General features: G+C 52.2%; 9 protein-coding genes across 9 annotated transcripts; 5 read left to right on the top strand and 4 right to left on the bottom strand.

Annotated features, from left to right (window-relative positions):
* Positions 1-6: 6 nt before the first annotated feature.
* On the top strand, positions 7-1,431 carry HMPREF1120_00960 (translation elongation factor Tu; the record flags this gene model as incomplete). The annotated part of the gene is made up of 3 exons (XM_009154964.1): positions 7-198; positions 249-511; positions 564-1,431. The coding sequence occupies 3 exons, from the start codon at positions 7-9 to the stop codon at positions 1,429-1,431; spliced, it is 1,323 nt and encodes a 440-aa protein (XP_009153212.1).
* Positions 1,432-2,418: 987 nt separating this feature from the next.
* Positions 2,419-2,937, top strand: HMPREF1120_00959 (uncharacterized protein; the record flags this gene model as incomplete). The annotated part of the gene is made up of 1 exon (XM_009154963.1): positions 2,419-2,937. The coding sequence occupies one exon, from the start codon at positions 2,419-2,421 to the stop codon at positions 2,935-2,937; it is 519 nt and encodes a 172-aa protein (XP_009153211.1).
* Positions 2,938-3,510: 573 nt separating this feature from the next.
* Positions 3,511-3,887, bottom strand: HMPREF1120_00958 (uncharacterized protein; the record flags this gene model as incomplete). The annotated part of the gene is made up of 2 exons (XM_009154962.1): positions 3,511-3,773; positions 3,854-3,887. 2 exons carry the CDS (start codon positions 3,885-3,887, stop codon positions 3,511-3,513), a joined length of 297 nt encoding a protein of 98 aa, XP_009153210.1.
* Positions 3,888-4,621: 734 nt separating this feature from the next.
* On the top strand, positions 4,622-6,676 carry HMPREF1120_00957 (uncharacterized protein; the record flags this gene model as incomplete). The annotated part of the gene is made up of 1 exon (XM_009154961.1): positions 4,622-6,676. One exon carries the CDS (start codon positions 4,622-4,624, stop codon positions 6,674-6,676), a length of 2,055 nt encoding a protein of 684 aa, XP_009153209.1.
* Positions 6,677-6,994: 318 nt separating this feature from the next.
* On the bottom strand, positions 6,995-7,483 carry HMPREF1120_00956 (uncharacterized protein; the record flags this gene model as incomplete). Its single annotated transcript, XM_009154960.1, has 1 exon — positions 6,995-7,483. The coding sequence occupies one exon, from the start codon at positions 7,481-7,483 to the stop codon at positions 6,995-6,997; it is 489 nt and encodes a 162-aa protein (XP_009153208.1).
* A 1,346-nt stretch (positions 7,484-8,829) lies between these two features.
* On the top strand, positions 8,830-9,588 carry HMPREF1120_00955 (uncharacterized protein; the record flags this gene model as incomplete). The annotated part of the gene is made up of 1 exon (XM_009154959.1): positions 8,830-9,588. One exon carries the CDS (start codon positions 8,830-8,832, stop codon positions 9,586-9,588), a length of 759 nt encoding a protein of 252 aa, XP_009153207.1.
* A 264-nt stretch (positions 9,589-9,852) lies between these two features.
* HMPREF1120_00954 (uncharacterized protein) lies at positions 9,853-11,538 on the bottom strand (the record flags this gene model as incomplete). The annotated part of the gene is made up of 2 exons (XM_009154958.1): positions 9,853-11,139; positions 11,197-11,538. The coding sequence occupies 2 exons, from the start codon at positions 11,536-11,538 to the stop codon at positions 9,853-9,855; spliced, it is 1,629 nt and encodes a 542-aa protein (XP_009153206.1).
* A 407-nt stretch (positions 11,539-11,945) lies between these two features.
* On the top strand, positions 11,946-14,397 carry HMPREF1120_00953 (casein kinase 1). Its single transcript, XM_009154957.1, has 3 exons — positions 11,946-12,093; positions 12,148-12,645; positions 12,705-14,397. Exons 1-3 carry the CDS (start codon positions 11,991-11,993, stop codon positions 13,151-13,153), a joined length of 1,050 nt encoding a protein of 349 aa, XP_009153205.1. The 5' UTR covers positions 11,946-11,990; the 3' UTR covers positions 13,154-14,397.
* On the bottom strand, positions 13,614-14,870 carry HMPREF1120_00952 (non-specific serine/threonine protein kinase; the record flags this gene model as incomplete). The annotated part of the gene is made up of 2 exons (XM_009154956.1): positions 13,614-14,314; positions 14,366-14,870. 2 exons carry the CDS (start codon positions 14,868-14,870, stop codon positions 13,614-13,616), a joined length of 1,206 nt encoding a protein of 401 aa, XP_009153204.1.
* Positions 14,871-15,073: the final 203 nt, after the last annotated feature.

The raw sequence follows: 15,073 nt of genomic DNA, 5'->3' as shown, positions 1-15,073 counted from the left end.
GTCGTAATGGCTTTCTCCCGCTCGCTCACATCCTTACTCCGCACGTCGCGGCATATTGCTTCGCCTGCGCGTGGTGTCAATCCCGTTAACAGAGTATTCGGACACGACAGATTCGGGGCCCGAACCTATGCTGCCGTTTTCGAGCGAAACAAGCCCCATGTGAACGTCGGTACGATCGGCCACGTTGATCACGGCAAGGTAATCAACTCATTTGCTCCGCATATTGCAATCCATGCTCACCTGTCTAGACCACTCTTACGGCCGCCATCACGAAAAGACAAGCCGAGAAAGGCTATGCGACCTTCCTAGAATATGGCGCCATTGACAAGGCTCCTGAAGAGCGGAAGCGAGGTATCACCATTGCGACTGCGCACATCGAATACCAAACCGACGCTCGCCACTATGCCCACGTCGACTGCCCTGGTCACGCCGATTACATCAAGAACATGATTACTGGTGCTGCTCTCATGGATGGTGCTGTGATGGTGGTTGCTGCTGGTGATGGACAAATGTAAGATATTCTTTTCTAGGTTCGAGTATAACCAGACGCTTACGATTGCCAGGCCTCAAACACGTGAACATCTTCTGTTGGCTCGTCAAGTCGGTGTGCAAAAAATTGTTGTTTTCGTCAACAAGGTCGATACTGTCGAGGACCCTGAAATGTTGGAGCTCGTCGAGATGGAAATGCGTGAACTCCTGTCCAGCTACGGCTTTGAGGGGGAGGAGACTCCCATCATCTTCGGTTCGGCTCTCTGCGCCCTGGAGGGTACTCGACCTGAAATTGGTGTCGAGAAGATTGATGCTCTGCTCAACGCTATCGATACTTGGATTCCTACCCCGGTCCGAGAGACTGACAAGCCTTTCATGATGTCGGTCGAAGAAGTGTTCTCCATCTCCGGTCGTGGTACCGTCGCTTCTGGACGTGTCCTGCGTGGTGTCTTGAAGAAGGATTCGGAAGTCGAGATTGTTGGTGGTGGCCCTCAGCCGATCAAGACCAAGGTCACCGATATCGAGACCTTCAAGAAGTCCTGCGACGAATCCAGAGCCGGTGACAACTCGGGTCTCTTGCTCCGTGGTGTTAAGCGTGAAGATGTCAAACGTGGAATGGTTGTTGCTGTTCCCGGAACGGCCAAGGCCCACCAGGAAGTGCTCGTGTCCATGTACGTGCTGACCGAGGAAGAAGGTGGGCGGAAGTCAGGCTTCACCCAGAACTACAGACCCCAGCTCTTCATCCGAACGGCCGATGAGGCCGCTGATTTGGCCTGGCCCGAGGGCACCGAAGATACTGGCAAGATGGTCATGCCAGGTGACAACGTCGAGATGGTCCTCAAGACCAACCACCCCATCGTCATGGAGCCTGGTGAACGATTCAACCTGCGTGAAGGTGGAAAGACGGTTGCCACTGGTCTTATCACCCGTGTTATCAAATAAGTGGGTGCAGAGAGGCAGAGGCCCGGATGACGCCTGAACGGAGAAAAAGTGACATTTTCACGCTGGTTCCGATCACCGGAGGCCATGTACCAAGATGTATGTTTTAGCCACCAGGGTTGGAGACTTTGTACATTTGCCAAAATGTTTGAATCATAGGAAGAGGAACGGAACATGAATGCTGGTCATGGGACATATTGTTCAGGGGTTTGATTGTGCTTTACCTCTCCACTTCCAATCTAGAAAGTATTAAACTGCCTGAAAGGAAGGGCTCCATGCTAGCCTTTGTATTTTGTTCGAACGTGTGCCATCCCGCTTCTCGGCTATCCGCCCTGACCATCGTCAGGTACCATGTACCTTTGCGATGCGGGGCTTGTACACATCCACGTCCTCGGGTCACAACACCATACACCTGCCCGGGATGTGGGACTCGCAATATCACAACTGCCCTCCACCGGCAGTTGCCCTACTCTTGGGAGAACTGTCTTTTTCGTCCTGTCAAGCGGGCCGGCTTAATGTACCCAGGTAGGCTGGCAAGTCATTAAAGGTACATGGCTTCTCCAAACCAAGCCCGAGGCTGAATGATTCGGCCGTTGTGGTTGTTAATAGAGTGGACGGTTGCGGCCAGAACATACATATGCCTAGGTCAAAGTCGACCTCGGGGCTTTCGTCTTACCCTGATCTGACTATCCCCAGACACATCCACATATGATTGTCTACGCCGAAGTGCAACAAGAGCATTCGGCCAGCAACAAGTTGAGAAACATCGACTATCTATATAGTATCAGCAAGACCCGAGATTGGGAGTCCTGAGGCCGGCTATCAAAGAACTCTAGTCAGCTCAACTCAGCCCAGTCAATCAGTCCGTGGAAGAGGCAGGACTTCTGCTTTATTGACTACCATCTACGATTGCTGCTGCGGTTCTGCATCCCCTTAAGGCTTTATCCCAGACAGTGCCGTTCTACCTTGGTATCAGTATCAAAAGATAAGATGGAAGGACGCTGCCAATGCGGTGCCGTCCGCTTCACCACACCTCTGGCCCAACCCCTGAAGATATTCATCTGCCACTGCCTCGAGTGTCGGCGCCAGAGTGCTTCTGCATTCGGCATCACCGCCATCTTTCCGGCCTTTGACCTTACGCAGAGTAAGAGTAAGACTCACTCTCACTCTACTAATGCCAGTGGTGGAGATGCCTGTGCCACACAGTCATCATCATCGGGGACGGAGGAAGCACAAGGACAAGCAAAAGCACAGACCAAAGACAACGAAAACTCGATCGGGATCTACGAACACAACAACACAAAGTCCGGACGAACGAAGAAATGCTACTTTTGCAAAAACTGCGGCACGCGTCTCATGCATGGTGGTGGGCCGTATGTGGCGGTCAAGGGGGGTTGTTTGGAAGCTCTTTCGCGGGATATGTTGGATTCCGCGATGCATATTTGGACGAAGAGGGCGGTTGTGCCGATTCCGGAGGGGGTGGTGGCGTTTCCTGAGGATCCGGTGTAGGAGGGACAGAAGCTTTGTGTCTCTTGCAAGGAGCTTGGAAAGGAAAAAGGAAGTAGAGTGTAGATCATGGGGGTTTGGGGATGGATGGTGATAGCAGAATCCAGGCTGATCAGCGTTGAGCTGTAGCTTGAGCTCAAAGGTAAATATATGGTAAACCAACAAATCTCACCACATCGCATGCAAGATTGGAAAAGACGAAACCATCCTAGAGCGGACCGAGTCAGTCAAGGGTGCGTAAGGTAGCTCATGCTTGCTGTATTGAGGGTCTTGAGTCAAAGTAATGGAAGAGAAGCTGTTCGCTTTCCGAGAATGCTGTAGTATGTTGCATTCGTGAATTCGATTCGCATCTTTGTACACATGGTGATAATATTTGCGATGATGTTCGACGGTGTCTTGAGCGGTCTCCTGCCTACCACCAGCGTTTGAACCTTTTTCATCGGCTTCTGAGGCGCGGCAGCCTCAGCCTCCTCTACTTTCGCAGCTCCTCCCCCTTCCGTTGATTGCGCAGGTGTATAAACTGGCGCAGCAGAAAACAATAGTGGTAGAACTGGTGTATCACATTCCATTCCGTTTTTAACTCGTCGCAGCCAGCACGCCCACAGTCTCGGTATCACCAGAGTTGCTTGTGGCAGCTTCACGCTCGGCTCTCCGCCTCCTCTTCTCAATCAAAAGCTCTTTCCGTTGCTGAAGCATCTTGTGCTGTCGCTCCTCCACCCCCTGCATCCAGTAGCCGAACGACCCTCCAATTCCCGCAAACAACGGATAAACCCATAACGCACCGCGTTGGAAGAACGGTCTCATTTCAATGCCCAGTTGTACAAATCGTGTAGCGATGCCTGCAAACAAAGAAAAATGTCAGCGCGGGCTCCCTCTTTCTTGAGATGGGGTGTGACCCTGGCGTTGTTATTCCACGTACCGAAGCCGGCCCAGAAAAGGATCTTGTGAACCATTTTTGTCGTCAAAGGCGCCCCTGGCGCGGTTGAACTTGGTGGACAATTCCGGAGCAGACTTTGAGCTGCTAGAGGCGCCGGAGTGGGTGCAACGACTTGTATTGACTGAGAAGAGGCCTTGTCGCGGTGTGAGGAGCTGAAAGATTGGAATTGGTACCTCTATTGTGGTGTAGTATGTAGGATCAGAATTCGGGGTCCGGCCGTGTATCAGCAGTGCCAGTGGTAGTAGCAAGCTTGCGGGCAACTGGAGAACACCAATGGCAGAAGGCCTGCCGCTGTCCAATCATCCCCAATGCAAAATAATGCCAAGGCTACGTTAATTGCTCAGATGATCGGCCGCAGCGCCTCGCAAGGCTGGTGTGGTTTCTGCTACGGTGGATGGCATTTGCGTTCAGGCAGAGAAGAACAGAAGCGGTCAAACTTGAAGCGTCCTGACTGCGCAGAAAAAGCCATGCGAGATGAAGGCTCGCCTTACCATGTTTGAGAACCTGAGATCATCCAGTCACGGTCCTACGTAGTACCACCAGTTCTTCAATTTTGCCGAGACGGTGTTGTTGATGGCACGTGATCGGCTCGTCGACCCCAGGTTTTCGTTTTGAAAAGGACTCGGACGCGACTCGTGCCGCGTCCCATACAACTACAATTTTGAGACTCACCTCCAACAAGCCCATGCAGCATATTCATCGTATGCTAGCAGGTAGACTGATGCGCTTGACATCGGCGAGTCCCTAAATATGGCGGATACCGTCATGACGGACGCGCCTGCGGCCGATCCTTCCGTTCCATTCTCCCTGCGACCCCGGTTCAAGATCTCTGAACTGCCCCTTGTCAAAGAGCAACGTTCGACAATCGACGCTCTCCTCCTTAAATTCAAGAAGCAAGGCGGCTACGATATCCTACGGAAGCAAATTTGGGCATCGTACAACAGTTCAGACGCTAAGACAACCCTTATTGAGCGGATCCAATCCATTGCAGAAGCCGAGATCGAGAAAGACCCCAATCTGCTGAGTCGTGAACGGGGCAAAGCAGCCACATTGATCCAGGGTGCAGTCGACAGAAGCGGCGTTTACCAAGATGTCGAATCAACGATCGACACTGAGATTGCAAAGAGTGCAAGCCAAATGCTTGATGCCGTACGAAACATCCGCAGAGCAGAAGTCGGTCCTGATGTAGCAGATGAAGAAGAGAAGCGAGGCAGCAAAACAGACGAGCAATACAGAGCGGAGACAGAAAATCGGGCTGCCGAACGGGAACGGAACAGGGCCCGAATGGAGCAGTTGCTACGCGAGACTGCGGAACTCAAGGCTAAGATCAAAATGGAAGAAGAAAGAAAGCGGAAGAAGGAAGAAGCTAAACGTGAGGAGGAAGAGCGGAAAAAGCGCGAGGCCGAGGAAGAGGAGAGAAAGGCTGCCAGAGCTAAGCGGCGAGAAGAAGAAGAAAAGCGAGAGGCCGAAAGAATAAAGGCCAGAGATGAAAGGCACAGAAAACGAGAGGAAGAACGACGAGAAAGAGAAGCTCGCTACGAGAGAGAACGAGATAGGGAAAGGGATCGTGATCGTGACCGTGATCTCGAACGCAACCGTGAGCGTGAGCGTGAACGAGAACGGGAACGAGATCGTGAGAGAGATCGCGACAGGGACCGCACCCGCAGAAGAAGTGTTGATCGAAAAGATTCTCGAGCAGGCTCGATCATCTCAAAGCCCTTGCCTACGGACGAAAAGGAGTTGGAAGCGACAGCTCTGGAACTGCTATTGAACGAAAGCAAACAACTGGCGGAGAAGTCTAAGCAGCGACCAGGATATGATTTCGAAAAATCTGAAGTCCATGAATCATCTCGCAGATATGGTGGATCTGATCGCTATTCAAGAAAAAGAGAAAGATCCAGGGACAGTTACAGACGTGATCATGACCGACGAAGCAGATCTCGTACTCGCCGAGCATCTATCCAAGAAAAGGACAAGCCGATTGAGAAGGGAAGGGAGAGGGAGCGGGAGCGAGTGAAGGAGACCGAGAAGGAGAGAGGAAGAGAGAAGGAGCCGGTGAAGGAAACGGAGAAGGAACAGGAAAAGGAAAAAACTGTCACCCAGTGCCGTCGGAGCCCAAGCAAAGACCGCGAAGAGGGAGAAGCGCAAAGCCAACAAGACTCAGCATCGCCAGTTCCTGAGAAACCCAGCACCACCCGAGAAAGAAGACCTCGATCAGCTTCGCCTATGAACATTGACCGTTATGTCCCAGGAGGGGGGTTCCACCGTTCTGAAGAAGAGCGCGAGCGCGCCCGCGAGAGGCGCAAGGCCAGAGAGTTAGAGAGGGAACGCGAGCGTGAGCCACGACGGAAATATGATAGTCATCGAGGTGATGCCGATCCGGATCGCGAGCGCGACCGTGACCGTGACCGAGACCGAGATGCAGATCGAGACAGGGAGAGAGAGAAAGACCGCGACAGGGACGGTGATCGTTATCGTGCAAGGGACCGAAGTCGGGAACGCACCCGAGGCCGCAGCAGAGACCGCGAGAGAGACCGTAGTCGCGATCGGGTCAGAGATCGCGAACGGGATCGAAGCCGAGCTCGGGACAGAGACCGAAGTCGTGATCGCAGCAGGGATCGAGACAGAGACCGCGAGCGAGATCGTGAAAGGAGGGAACGCAGTCCTCGACGCCGCGATGAACGTCGTGATGACAGACGGGACGATCGGCGTGACGACCGGAGAGACAGCCGGAGAGACAGAGATCGCAGTGTTTCCCGCCGAGACCGAGATAGTGCCATCGACCGGTACGTTCCAGGCAGATAATCGTTCCTATGGCTGCTCAACCTGCCGTAAACGCTCTTACGGGCGTTGGCCGGACCATCAAGTGCGGCGGCAGGGGCAGAAGTGGCAAGAGGGATTGCTGGTTTTGGAGTTGGTAGTCAAGTTTATCCGCATGCTTTCTGAAGGTGAAATCGGCATTCGACTCAGGTCTTAGATCTGGGGAGAGGCCTTCAATGATGGCGCGCTGCAGCAACAGAATACTGCGCTTGTTGTCTCCTTGTTTCGTCCATATCGAAATGTGAGTTGAATACAATCGGGGCGAAAACGACATGCCCAGAATATGATCGTGTTCTGCTATGGTTAGAGCGTTCTGATGGGGCCATTGGAGTGTATCCACAAACCTTGCGCGATGGCGGCCTGCAACTCTCCACCACAGCAGAGGATACAAATCTCTTCCCAGACTCTTACGGCTCGATCACTCTCGGGACGGACCCGAATCAGCCAACGCCCACCCCCTTGATTCTCGGCGTCTTCCCACAGCGGCCTCACTCCGGAGCGGAAGATATGGATACTGTCCTTCTGCTTGATCTCATTCCACGGCACGTTGTTGAAGATTCTGTAGAATGCTCCAATATCGCCGACATTCTCGACCAGTGTTTTCACTATGTACTGACCTTTGTCGTCCGGCTTGGAATGCCAAACCGACCAAAGGTACTGGAATGGCAGCGGCCGAAGTTTGGCGATTACGACTTTGTGCAGGGACGACGAACGACGAGGAGGGGACGGTCTAGCCCTAGGCCAGGCGTCTGACAGATCAGGTGGGATTCGGTCTGTGTTCTTGCAAGACATGGCTGCAGACATTGAATCGTGGATGAGAACACTCTTATCGGGCGTGCATATGACTTATTCAAGTTCTCCTTCACAGTTAGAGATGATAAGGATTGGACCGCTGATGCTGCCTTTATGTAGAGGTTGAGATCCGAGGCCCAGGACGAGCAGTGATTCTAAAAAGAGCCCGGACTCTTCGCTTCCAATCTGCATTTTCGGTGTAGTTGGCATCCTGCTCAACTTACGGTTGCTTGCTGTCGTCATCTTGCTTGCGTTGGTGACCGATAGGCGCCCAGGCATCATGGACGAGTCAAGAACCTGAAACACCATTGCAGTTGCTTATAGACGTGCAATTTACGCGCCGGAGTGGATGCGCCAGGCTGAAACACACCACACCACCACCAACAGACGACTGGTTCTGAGATCCTTCTATCTGCACATTGTGCAGTATGCTTGCTTGATTTGTGGTGGCCACACCTTGCCTTTCCATTAGCGACTCGCCACACGAACAGAAACATTTTGGCCGCGGGGTCCGTTGATTCTGTTTGTGACCAACCTCAAGGAGTGATGGATAGCCATTGAGGTGCAGAGATGAGATGTGTGGGTTGGGTTCATTGGGCTGAATTCTAACCGTTCCCCAAATATACGACTTGGATGAGTGAGTATACTCCATCTGTGAGCTTGAACTTGCGTGTCCTGAGTATACATGTCATGACACGTTCCTGTTTTAGAACGGATGCTGTGTTTGTATGTCCAATGCACGAATCATTGCATAACCAATCATGTCAGAATCCTCGCCAGGAGATGAGGATGTTTCTCCTGCATTCAACTGCAAGCAAGTTCCTCGGTTGACCTTATCCCACATTACTGCACGGAAAACCAGTGCAGTGTGTTCCGCTCAGGTGGGCGACTACTGCCCGAGTAAGGCTGGATCTTATCCTGGTAAGAAGGGTGATTGGGCCCGAATGCTGGGAGTGAAATTTGTCTGCTCCGCCGCGGTGTCCGGTCTTCCAAGCTGCTGCTTATCTGGAAGTGGTCAGATACTCAAGATTCCGGAGACTGGTAACTACAACATTGTCATTGCATTAAAAGTATCTTACAGTATTGTACCTTGAGGCGATCCATTCCGCTGACAAGGCTGAGAGCCAAGAGCATCCCTGACCATCCTCGTCAGACAGAAAAGTAAATGATCTTCTCTGACTTCATGTCCAAGTTACCCTGCTAATACTATTCTTATCTACTCGTCGGACTCATTGGGTATTGTATCTCTTCAGGCTGTATAAAGGCTTTACAGAGTACCTCGTTAATCAGTAATATTTCTTTTCAGCCCTACGCCAGTATTCCAATCACTTTTTCTTTTCGTCAACATGTCAATAAATGACGAAGGTCCACCTCCAAAGCGACGGACCATCTCCAAGAGAGACGCTGGCGAAGAGACCACAACGACAGACATGGATAGGGTCGACGAAGAGGGCAGCGATATGGTATCATCATCAGAGAAGTCTTCATCTTCCGAAAAAGTCTCAACTCGCCATTCATCAAATCAACAACAACCCATAAACGATCAAGAGAGTGAATCAGAATCAGAACAGGAGGTCGAAGCAGAAGAAACCACTTCGTCTTCCGGAAGTGACAGTGACGAATCCGATGAAGACGAGCATTCCGAAAGCGAGGATGAGAATTCAGACGAAGGGAATCCATCTGCAGATGACCTGGACGGCCCCTTGTCGTCACAAGACCAACAACGGCCAACGGCTCTGCCGCCCATTGGAGAGAGATCCGGCCTAAGGTCTCGATTACAAGAATTCTTACCACAGCTGCAGAAGGCCAATGTTGAACTTGAGTCGTCAAGTGATATTCTGGATAAAAGGATTGATCATGTCGACGATGGTGCTGAGCAGTATATCGAAATGAATTTGGGGTTGGGTGTCTTGAGCGAGCAACGGCCTGGGGAAGACGATGAAGTCAAGTTGGAGCCTACTACGGATACGAGTTCGGACCAGGGAACTGACGAGGATGATGAAGCAGAGCAGCGCATGGAAAGTTCTGCGGAGGATGTACTGGCTCGGCTGAGAGGAGAGAAGGCGCAGAAAGCGTCGAAGAGAAAAGTCGAAGAGTTGGGCTGAGCAAGAGGGCGTTGCCCTGCACCGTCTCCCATCTCTTCTCATGCATTCCAGTGACTTTACCCAGGTTTGACATCTACGCCGAATGCCGGGTGTCTTACTATTCTGCTTCCCATAAGGCAGATCCTCTCCCAGTGTTCATATCCTACGTATCAGTGATCAGAACGACAGCGTCGCGAATGAAATGTACACTAAATGGTCTTCAAATGGAAGGTCGGGGTTGCTCGGATTACCAATTCCGCAAGACCACCCCATTACCCCTGCACCTCATCGTCTCTGACGCACACCTCCATTGGCAGAAGTGTTATCCAGAACCTTCTGCGTAGGCTTGATTTGCCTCCGGGGGTAGCCATCTTCAATTGAGGCCCGTGAACGCGTGGTAGATTGCAAATAGTGTGCACTTGTTGTTGGTTGCCGAGAGATCGTAGCCTCGCGACCGAGATGCGCGGTTGCGTAGGACGCTGCTATGGGTGGTGGCACAGCAGCGTGTCTTGATTGTTCTACGGTGGAAAATCTAGTGCGCTTGACAGTCGTTTGTTCGGCGACGAGTTCAGTAGAAGTATCAGATTCGTCTTCGTGGCGTATTGATACAGAAGTACGGCTGTCCGTCAACGTGGTTGACGGAGCATCTGTAGATGCACGTCGGGCTATCTGATTTGCGTGATCAATGAACTTGTCTCGATCGGTTTTGGCCCGATCTCGGGTGTTGCGGAAACCACGAGCTCCTTCTCTGAAAGAATTTATATTGCCCGACATCTGAAATCCATTCAACAATGTCGTATGACACTCAGGCGGTTCTCCAGGAGTCTTGGGCCCCGTCAGATGGTGAGCATAGTGTTGGAGTGTTGCTGTCCCTTGGTGGTAAGTGCTTGAGTAACTGTAGGCGTTGCCATCGTAGATGGGCTCTGTCGACTGGTAATTCTGCAGACTGTGCATGGCTCGAGCGCCGATCGCCCCATCATGACAGGCTTGCCGCTTTGCAACGTCAGCACGACCGCCCTCACTCTTTCCCTCGAGGAAGAAGTTGGGCGCCGCCGGCAGAGAGGTGTTGTTACATGGGGCAATGTGCTTTCCCAGATCACGGCGGACACGCCGTTCGATTTCTCGGGGGTAAGCGCCGTCATACAAGTCTGGTACGGCCTTTGGGAGGTCTGCTGCAAGCGGCTCCAGGTGATTGAATTGTCGGTCCGCCGCATAATAATGCTTTTCCCTCGATTCGCCAGCAATAATGGACATGATATCGGCGCGTACAGTCGCTTCATCGCCCGGTCTGTTGCAAAGTCTTGTAAATGCTTTGAAGTCCTCGTCACGGAATCGTGAAGGAGACAAGGAAGCCCGATATTTGGCCATATCGTCTCTGATGTCTTGGGCATTATTGGGTCGGGAAATCTCGTCGTGAGGATAGATGCCAGCGTCGATTAAGTTCTGCCCGAAATTGGGATCGTAAGAAGACTTGGACTTCCGGGACGCACCACTGCCGCCAGATGCAGATGACCGCTTTCGGCTCGAATTGGATTCGCTCATGGTGTCGTCTTGGTCAGCTAGAACGGCAAACTACAAGAGCACTCCGTCAGCGTTAGACTGGGGTTGCGGCACACGGACGGAACTCACTCCTCGAATATGGGTCAAGTCAGGTCCGCCGTGTCGTGCAAATCGCTTCACGCTTTTGGTCGCAGGTCCAGACGAGGTGTGGATGCTGGAAAGCAGTGTCGACACCGGTTGTTTGGCTCCTGAAGTCCTGCGGTCAAACTCTCTCAATGCTCCTCGACTCAGATGGACTCTAGAGAGCCTATTCCAGAAGCTTGGAGTACGGTGCCACCGGTATGTTCCAGCCTCAGATGTGCTTTTCCTTCTCTTTGCCGATGGACGTTCCTCATAGCAGTCTTTAGGGAAAAATTCGAGAGTAGCCCGTTGCCGCTTCTTCGAGCGGGGGGTCTCGTCAAGAACAGACATGGGGGCATTAAGAGGGAATGGTTGGTGAGAATGGTCAGGAATAAGAAGGCCGCGGTGGCTGGACAGAGGGGTCGTGTCAGAGGAGCACTGCTGCCTGCAGACAACACAGACAATGTCACAGACGGGCGCTTCGAAGCATCCCTCAATTGGCTGGCATCTGCGCGTTCGACGCCTGCAGTAGCGCCTTATTATTATTCGAATTCATGGTGGTGGAGCGGTGCAAGCACAATTGGATATGAAGGCGGATACAGTGTTGTATAGGCTGAGTATCAAAAGTCCCTCCCCGGCCGCGCAGGCAGCAGTGCCGTGGGGGCCAAATCCGGGGATCAACAGGGAGGGAAGGTCACCCGAGTCCGGTTAACGACCCAACTTGGACATGAACCAACCTTTTTAGATTCGAGGGGGTGTTTCAGTACCGCCCTTCTCTGATGCTCGTCCTACACACAACTTGAATGGACGACCCGTTTATTCAACGCTTCCTCGAAATACGTCTAGGTGGGCGCTACCAGATATGTCAGCGTATAGGTTCAGGCTCGTTTGGAAAAGTGTATATGGGTAGGATGGCCGTCTCCGAGAAAGTGAAACATCAATTATAACTGATTCCTGTAGGGCGCGATGTTCCTACGGGTGACGTGGTGGCCATCAAACTCGAGCATTGTTCGATCGCACCATCACTCCTGCGCCAAGAGATCGAGATCTATGAGGAGTTGGCTGGACGACCTGGCATCCCTCGAGTGTTCTGGCATGGCTACCACGGTGATTTCCAGGCGGTGGTGTTTGAACTTTTGGGACCCAATCTCGAGGACCTCTTTCGGTGGTGTGACAACAAATTCTCACTCAAGACAACGTTGATGCTGATGGATCAACTCCTCCATCGGGTTGAAAGTCTCCACGCTGCGGGATACCTCCATCGTGACATCAAGCCTGAAAACTTTCTACTAGGCACCGGTAAGCAGGGCAACATTGTCTACATGACCGATTTTGGACTCGCGGCCTATCGGAGTGACTCACCCGACCGAACCTTGAGCCACAAGCCGGAAGCCAGCCCTCAGATTTCCTTGGTCGGCACCTGTCGCTATGCCGGCATCAATGGCCATTTGAAGGTTGGTAAGTGTCGTCATTGTATTTTATTGTTGATTCGACGGCTAAAAGTGGGTCCCGTGCAGCTCCATCACGACGTGACGACCTGGAGTCACTAGGGTATATGGCCTTGTATTTTCTTCATGGATCCCTTCCTTGGCAAGGTTTGAAGGCCTCCAGCCGGCAGGGAAAATACAAGCTGGTTTTCGAGCGAAAGAAGACGATCACGATAGACGAATTATGCCAAGGCTTGCCCGCCGAGTTTGCCACTTACATGAGCTACATTCGTGGATTGAGTGACCATGACCAGCCTGATTACAAGTATCTCCGGACCTTATTCACTCGCCTTTTTTGCCGCAAAGGTTTCGAATATGATAATGTGTTCGATTGGACGATTCGGGAGTTTGAGAGGCTGTCCGAGGTTGAGCAGCAACGTCCCGAGTCCCCTGCCAATGTTGTCGGGCGAAAGATACCACAGCATCGCGCAGGCAAACGTGACCGAAAGAGGAAGCGTGGAACAAGTCTCAAAGAATGATGGTCAGGGTAAGTTGGGGGGTTTCCGATATGAAACCCCACTCGGCTTGCTGCAGATCCTGTCGTGTTGGTCTGTGGCTTGGTCACGCTTACGTCGGGATGCATCTTCAATCATTGACAGCGAGAGCACGGTGTGCATGGACGAAGGAGCCCAACCACATCGAATATGTATCGGGAGCAAGAGGAGCGGCAGGGCTATCCACAACAACAGGAGGCCGGGCCTCCCACGTTCCCTGAGGGGTGGTCAAGGTAGCGACATCATGGGATGCGGTACAGCAAACAGCTAGTGGCCAAAGCGAGCAGGAAGGCAGGATTCGACAAAGACTCGCTTCCACCTCCGCCGACCGTGCAGGCACAGAAAGAGCATTGAAAGCCCGTTATGTACCCTTCCACCCCTCTCATACCCCCGTAAGGACAATGATTAAAACATGCTCAATGGAGCTACCTCGTCGCTAGGAATATCATTCTTCGTTTTTACCAGCGAAGGGGTTCTTCACGAACCACTCATGCTTCAGGATGTCTTGAGCTGACAATCGATCCCTCGGCAGGTAGCACATCATTCTAGTCAGCAGATCGCCCAGTCGCTTGATATCTTCCTTAGCGAATTCAGCCTCTGTCGCGCTGCCGAAGTAAGTTTCACAAAGCCAGCTTGAAAGTGAGCCTCCATCGATATCATCCTTACAGTCAGCCACAACTACCTTGGCCTGCTTCCTCCATTCTTCCGGGACGTCTCCAAACATTGCAATCCACTCTAATACCAAGGGAGCCTTTGCCGGCATGAAGTTGTCGAAAGGTGGCTGTCCTGTAACAAGCTCGAAAATCGTACATGCTAAAGACCATATATCCATCCGTAGGTCCCACGTCGAATCCAGCAGCGTCTCTGGAGCTCTGAAAATCAATGGGGTACGAACCCTTGCGAGAGACTGGTCGGTCCGGAGGAATGCTTGCTCAAAATCGATGAGTGTCGCGTGTACCTGTCCCGTCAAATCTGGAATAGGAAGCGTAGCTGGCTCCACAATATGCCGTGGGAAACTTTTGGTAATCTGGCAACCAGGTCGTGCATGGATATTTGCCAGGACTGGTGGTCCAAGGTGTCTTAATAAGCCTGGGTCTGAGAACTGTGCCTCCCTTTGCGAAACCAAGATGTTGCCGGTGTAAAGATCTTAATTTCCTTAGACTAATGACTCTGGCGAAGAAAGAGGACATCACTCACCACCGTAGGCAATACCATTCGAGTGAAGACAGTCCAATGCAAGTGTGATTTGTTTCGAAAGCTGCCAGGCTAGACGCCCCGGCAGCCTGGTACCGCCACCGCATCGAGCAACAAGAGTCGGAACGCTGACACCGTCGACATTGAAAACGAGACACTGATGTCTGCCGTTAGGGCCGACGTGGAAAAAGTGGTCTGTGAGCTTGCGCAAATGGCGTTGGCCATCATGTTTTGCCGGAACCGAAGCAAGTCGTTGGAGTATTCGAACTTCATTGGATGTCTCACTGATCTCCGAGACCACAACTTTCAGTGTCGCGAGTCGACATAGCATCGAGTCGTAGACCAGCCACACGGTGGAGTAGCCCCCCCATCCCAGCTTCTGAAGGACACGATACCGTCCCGAATGGAAGGTGTCGTCGATGTTGACGGGGTGATAACCACCAGGACGATACCTTTCAAGAGACTCAGACTCAATATCGCAATAGTAGGCTGGGCCAGCGTTCGACATGGTGCGTTTGGCCGATAGACTGCCCCTGAGTCGAATCAGATTCCTATGAGAGTCATGGAGGCTTTGTTGACGCGTAAACCAAAACACTTTCAATATGTCTCTGTCAAGTAAGTCGTGCTCAGGGCGACACTTGGCACTGCTTACCATTAGATATAGGGTTCCCAATCACACCAGTCATTTTGACACGGTTAACCATGCCACAG

This window comes from Exophiala dermatitidis (assembly GCF_000230625.1).
Source record: "Exophiala dermatitidis NIH/UT8656 unplaced genomic scaffold supercont1.1, whole genome shotgun sequence".
In the NCBI taxonomy this organism is placed as follows: Eukaryota; Fungi; Ascomycota; class Eurotiomycetes; order Chaetothyriales; family Herpotrichiellaceae; genus Exophiala; species Exophiala dermatitidis.
The sequence above is the reverse complement of the archived record's forward strand: the minus strand, read 5'-3'. Positions and strand labels throughout refer to the sequence as shown.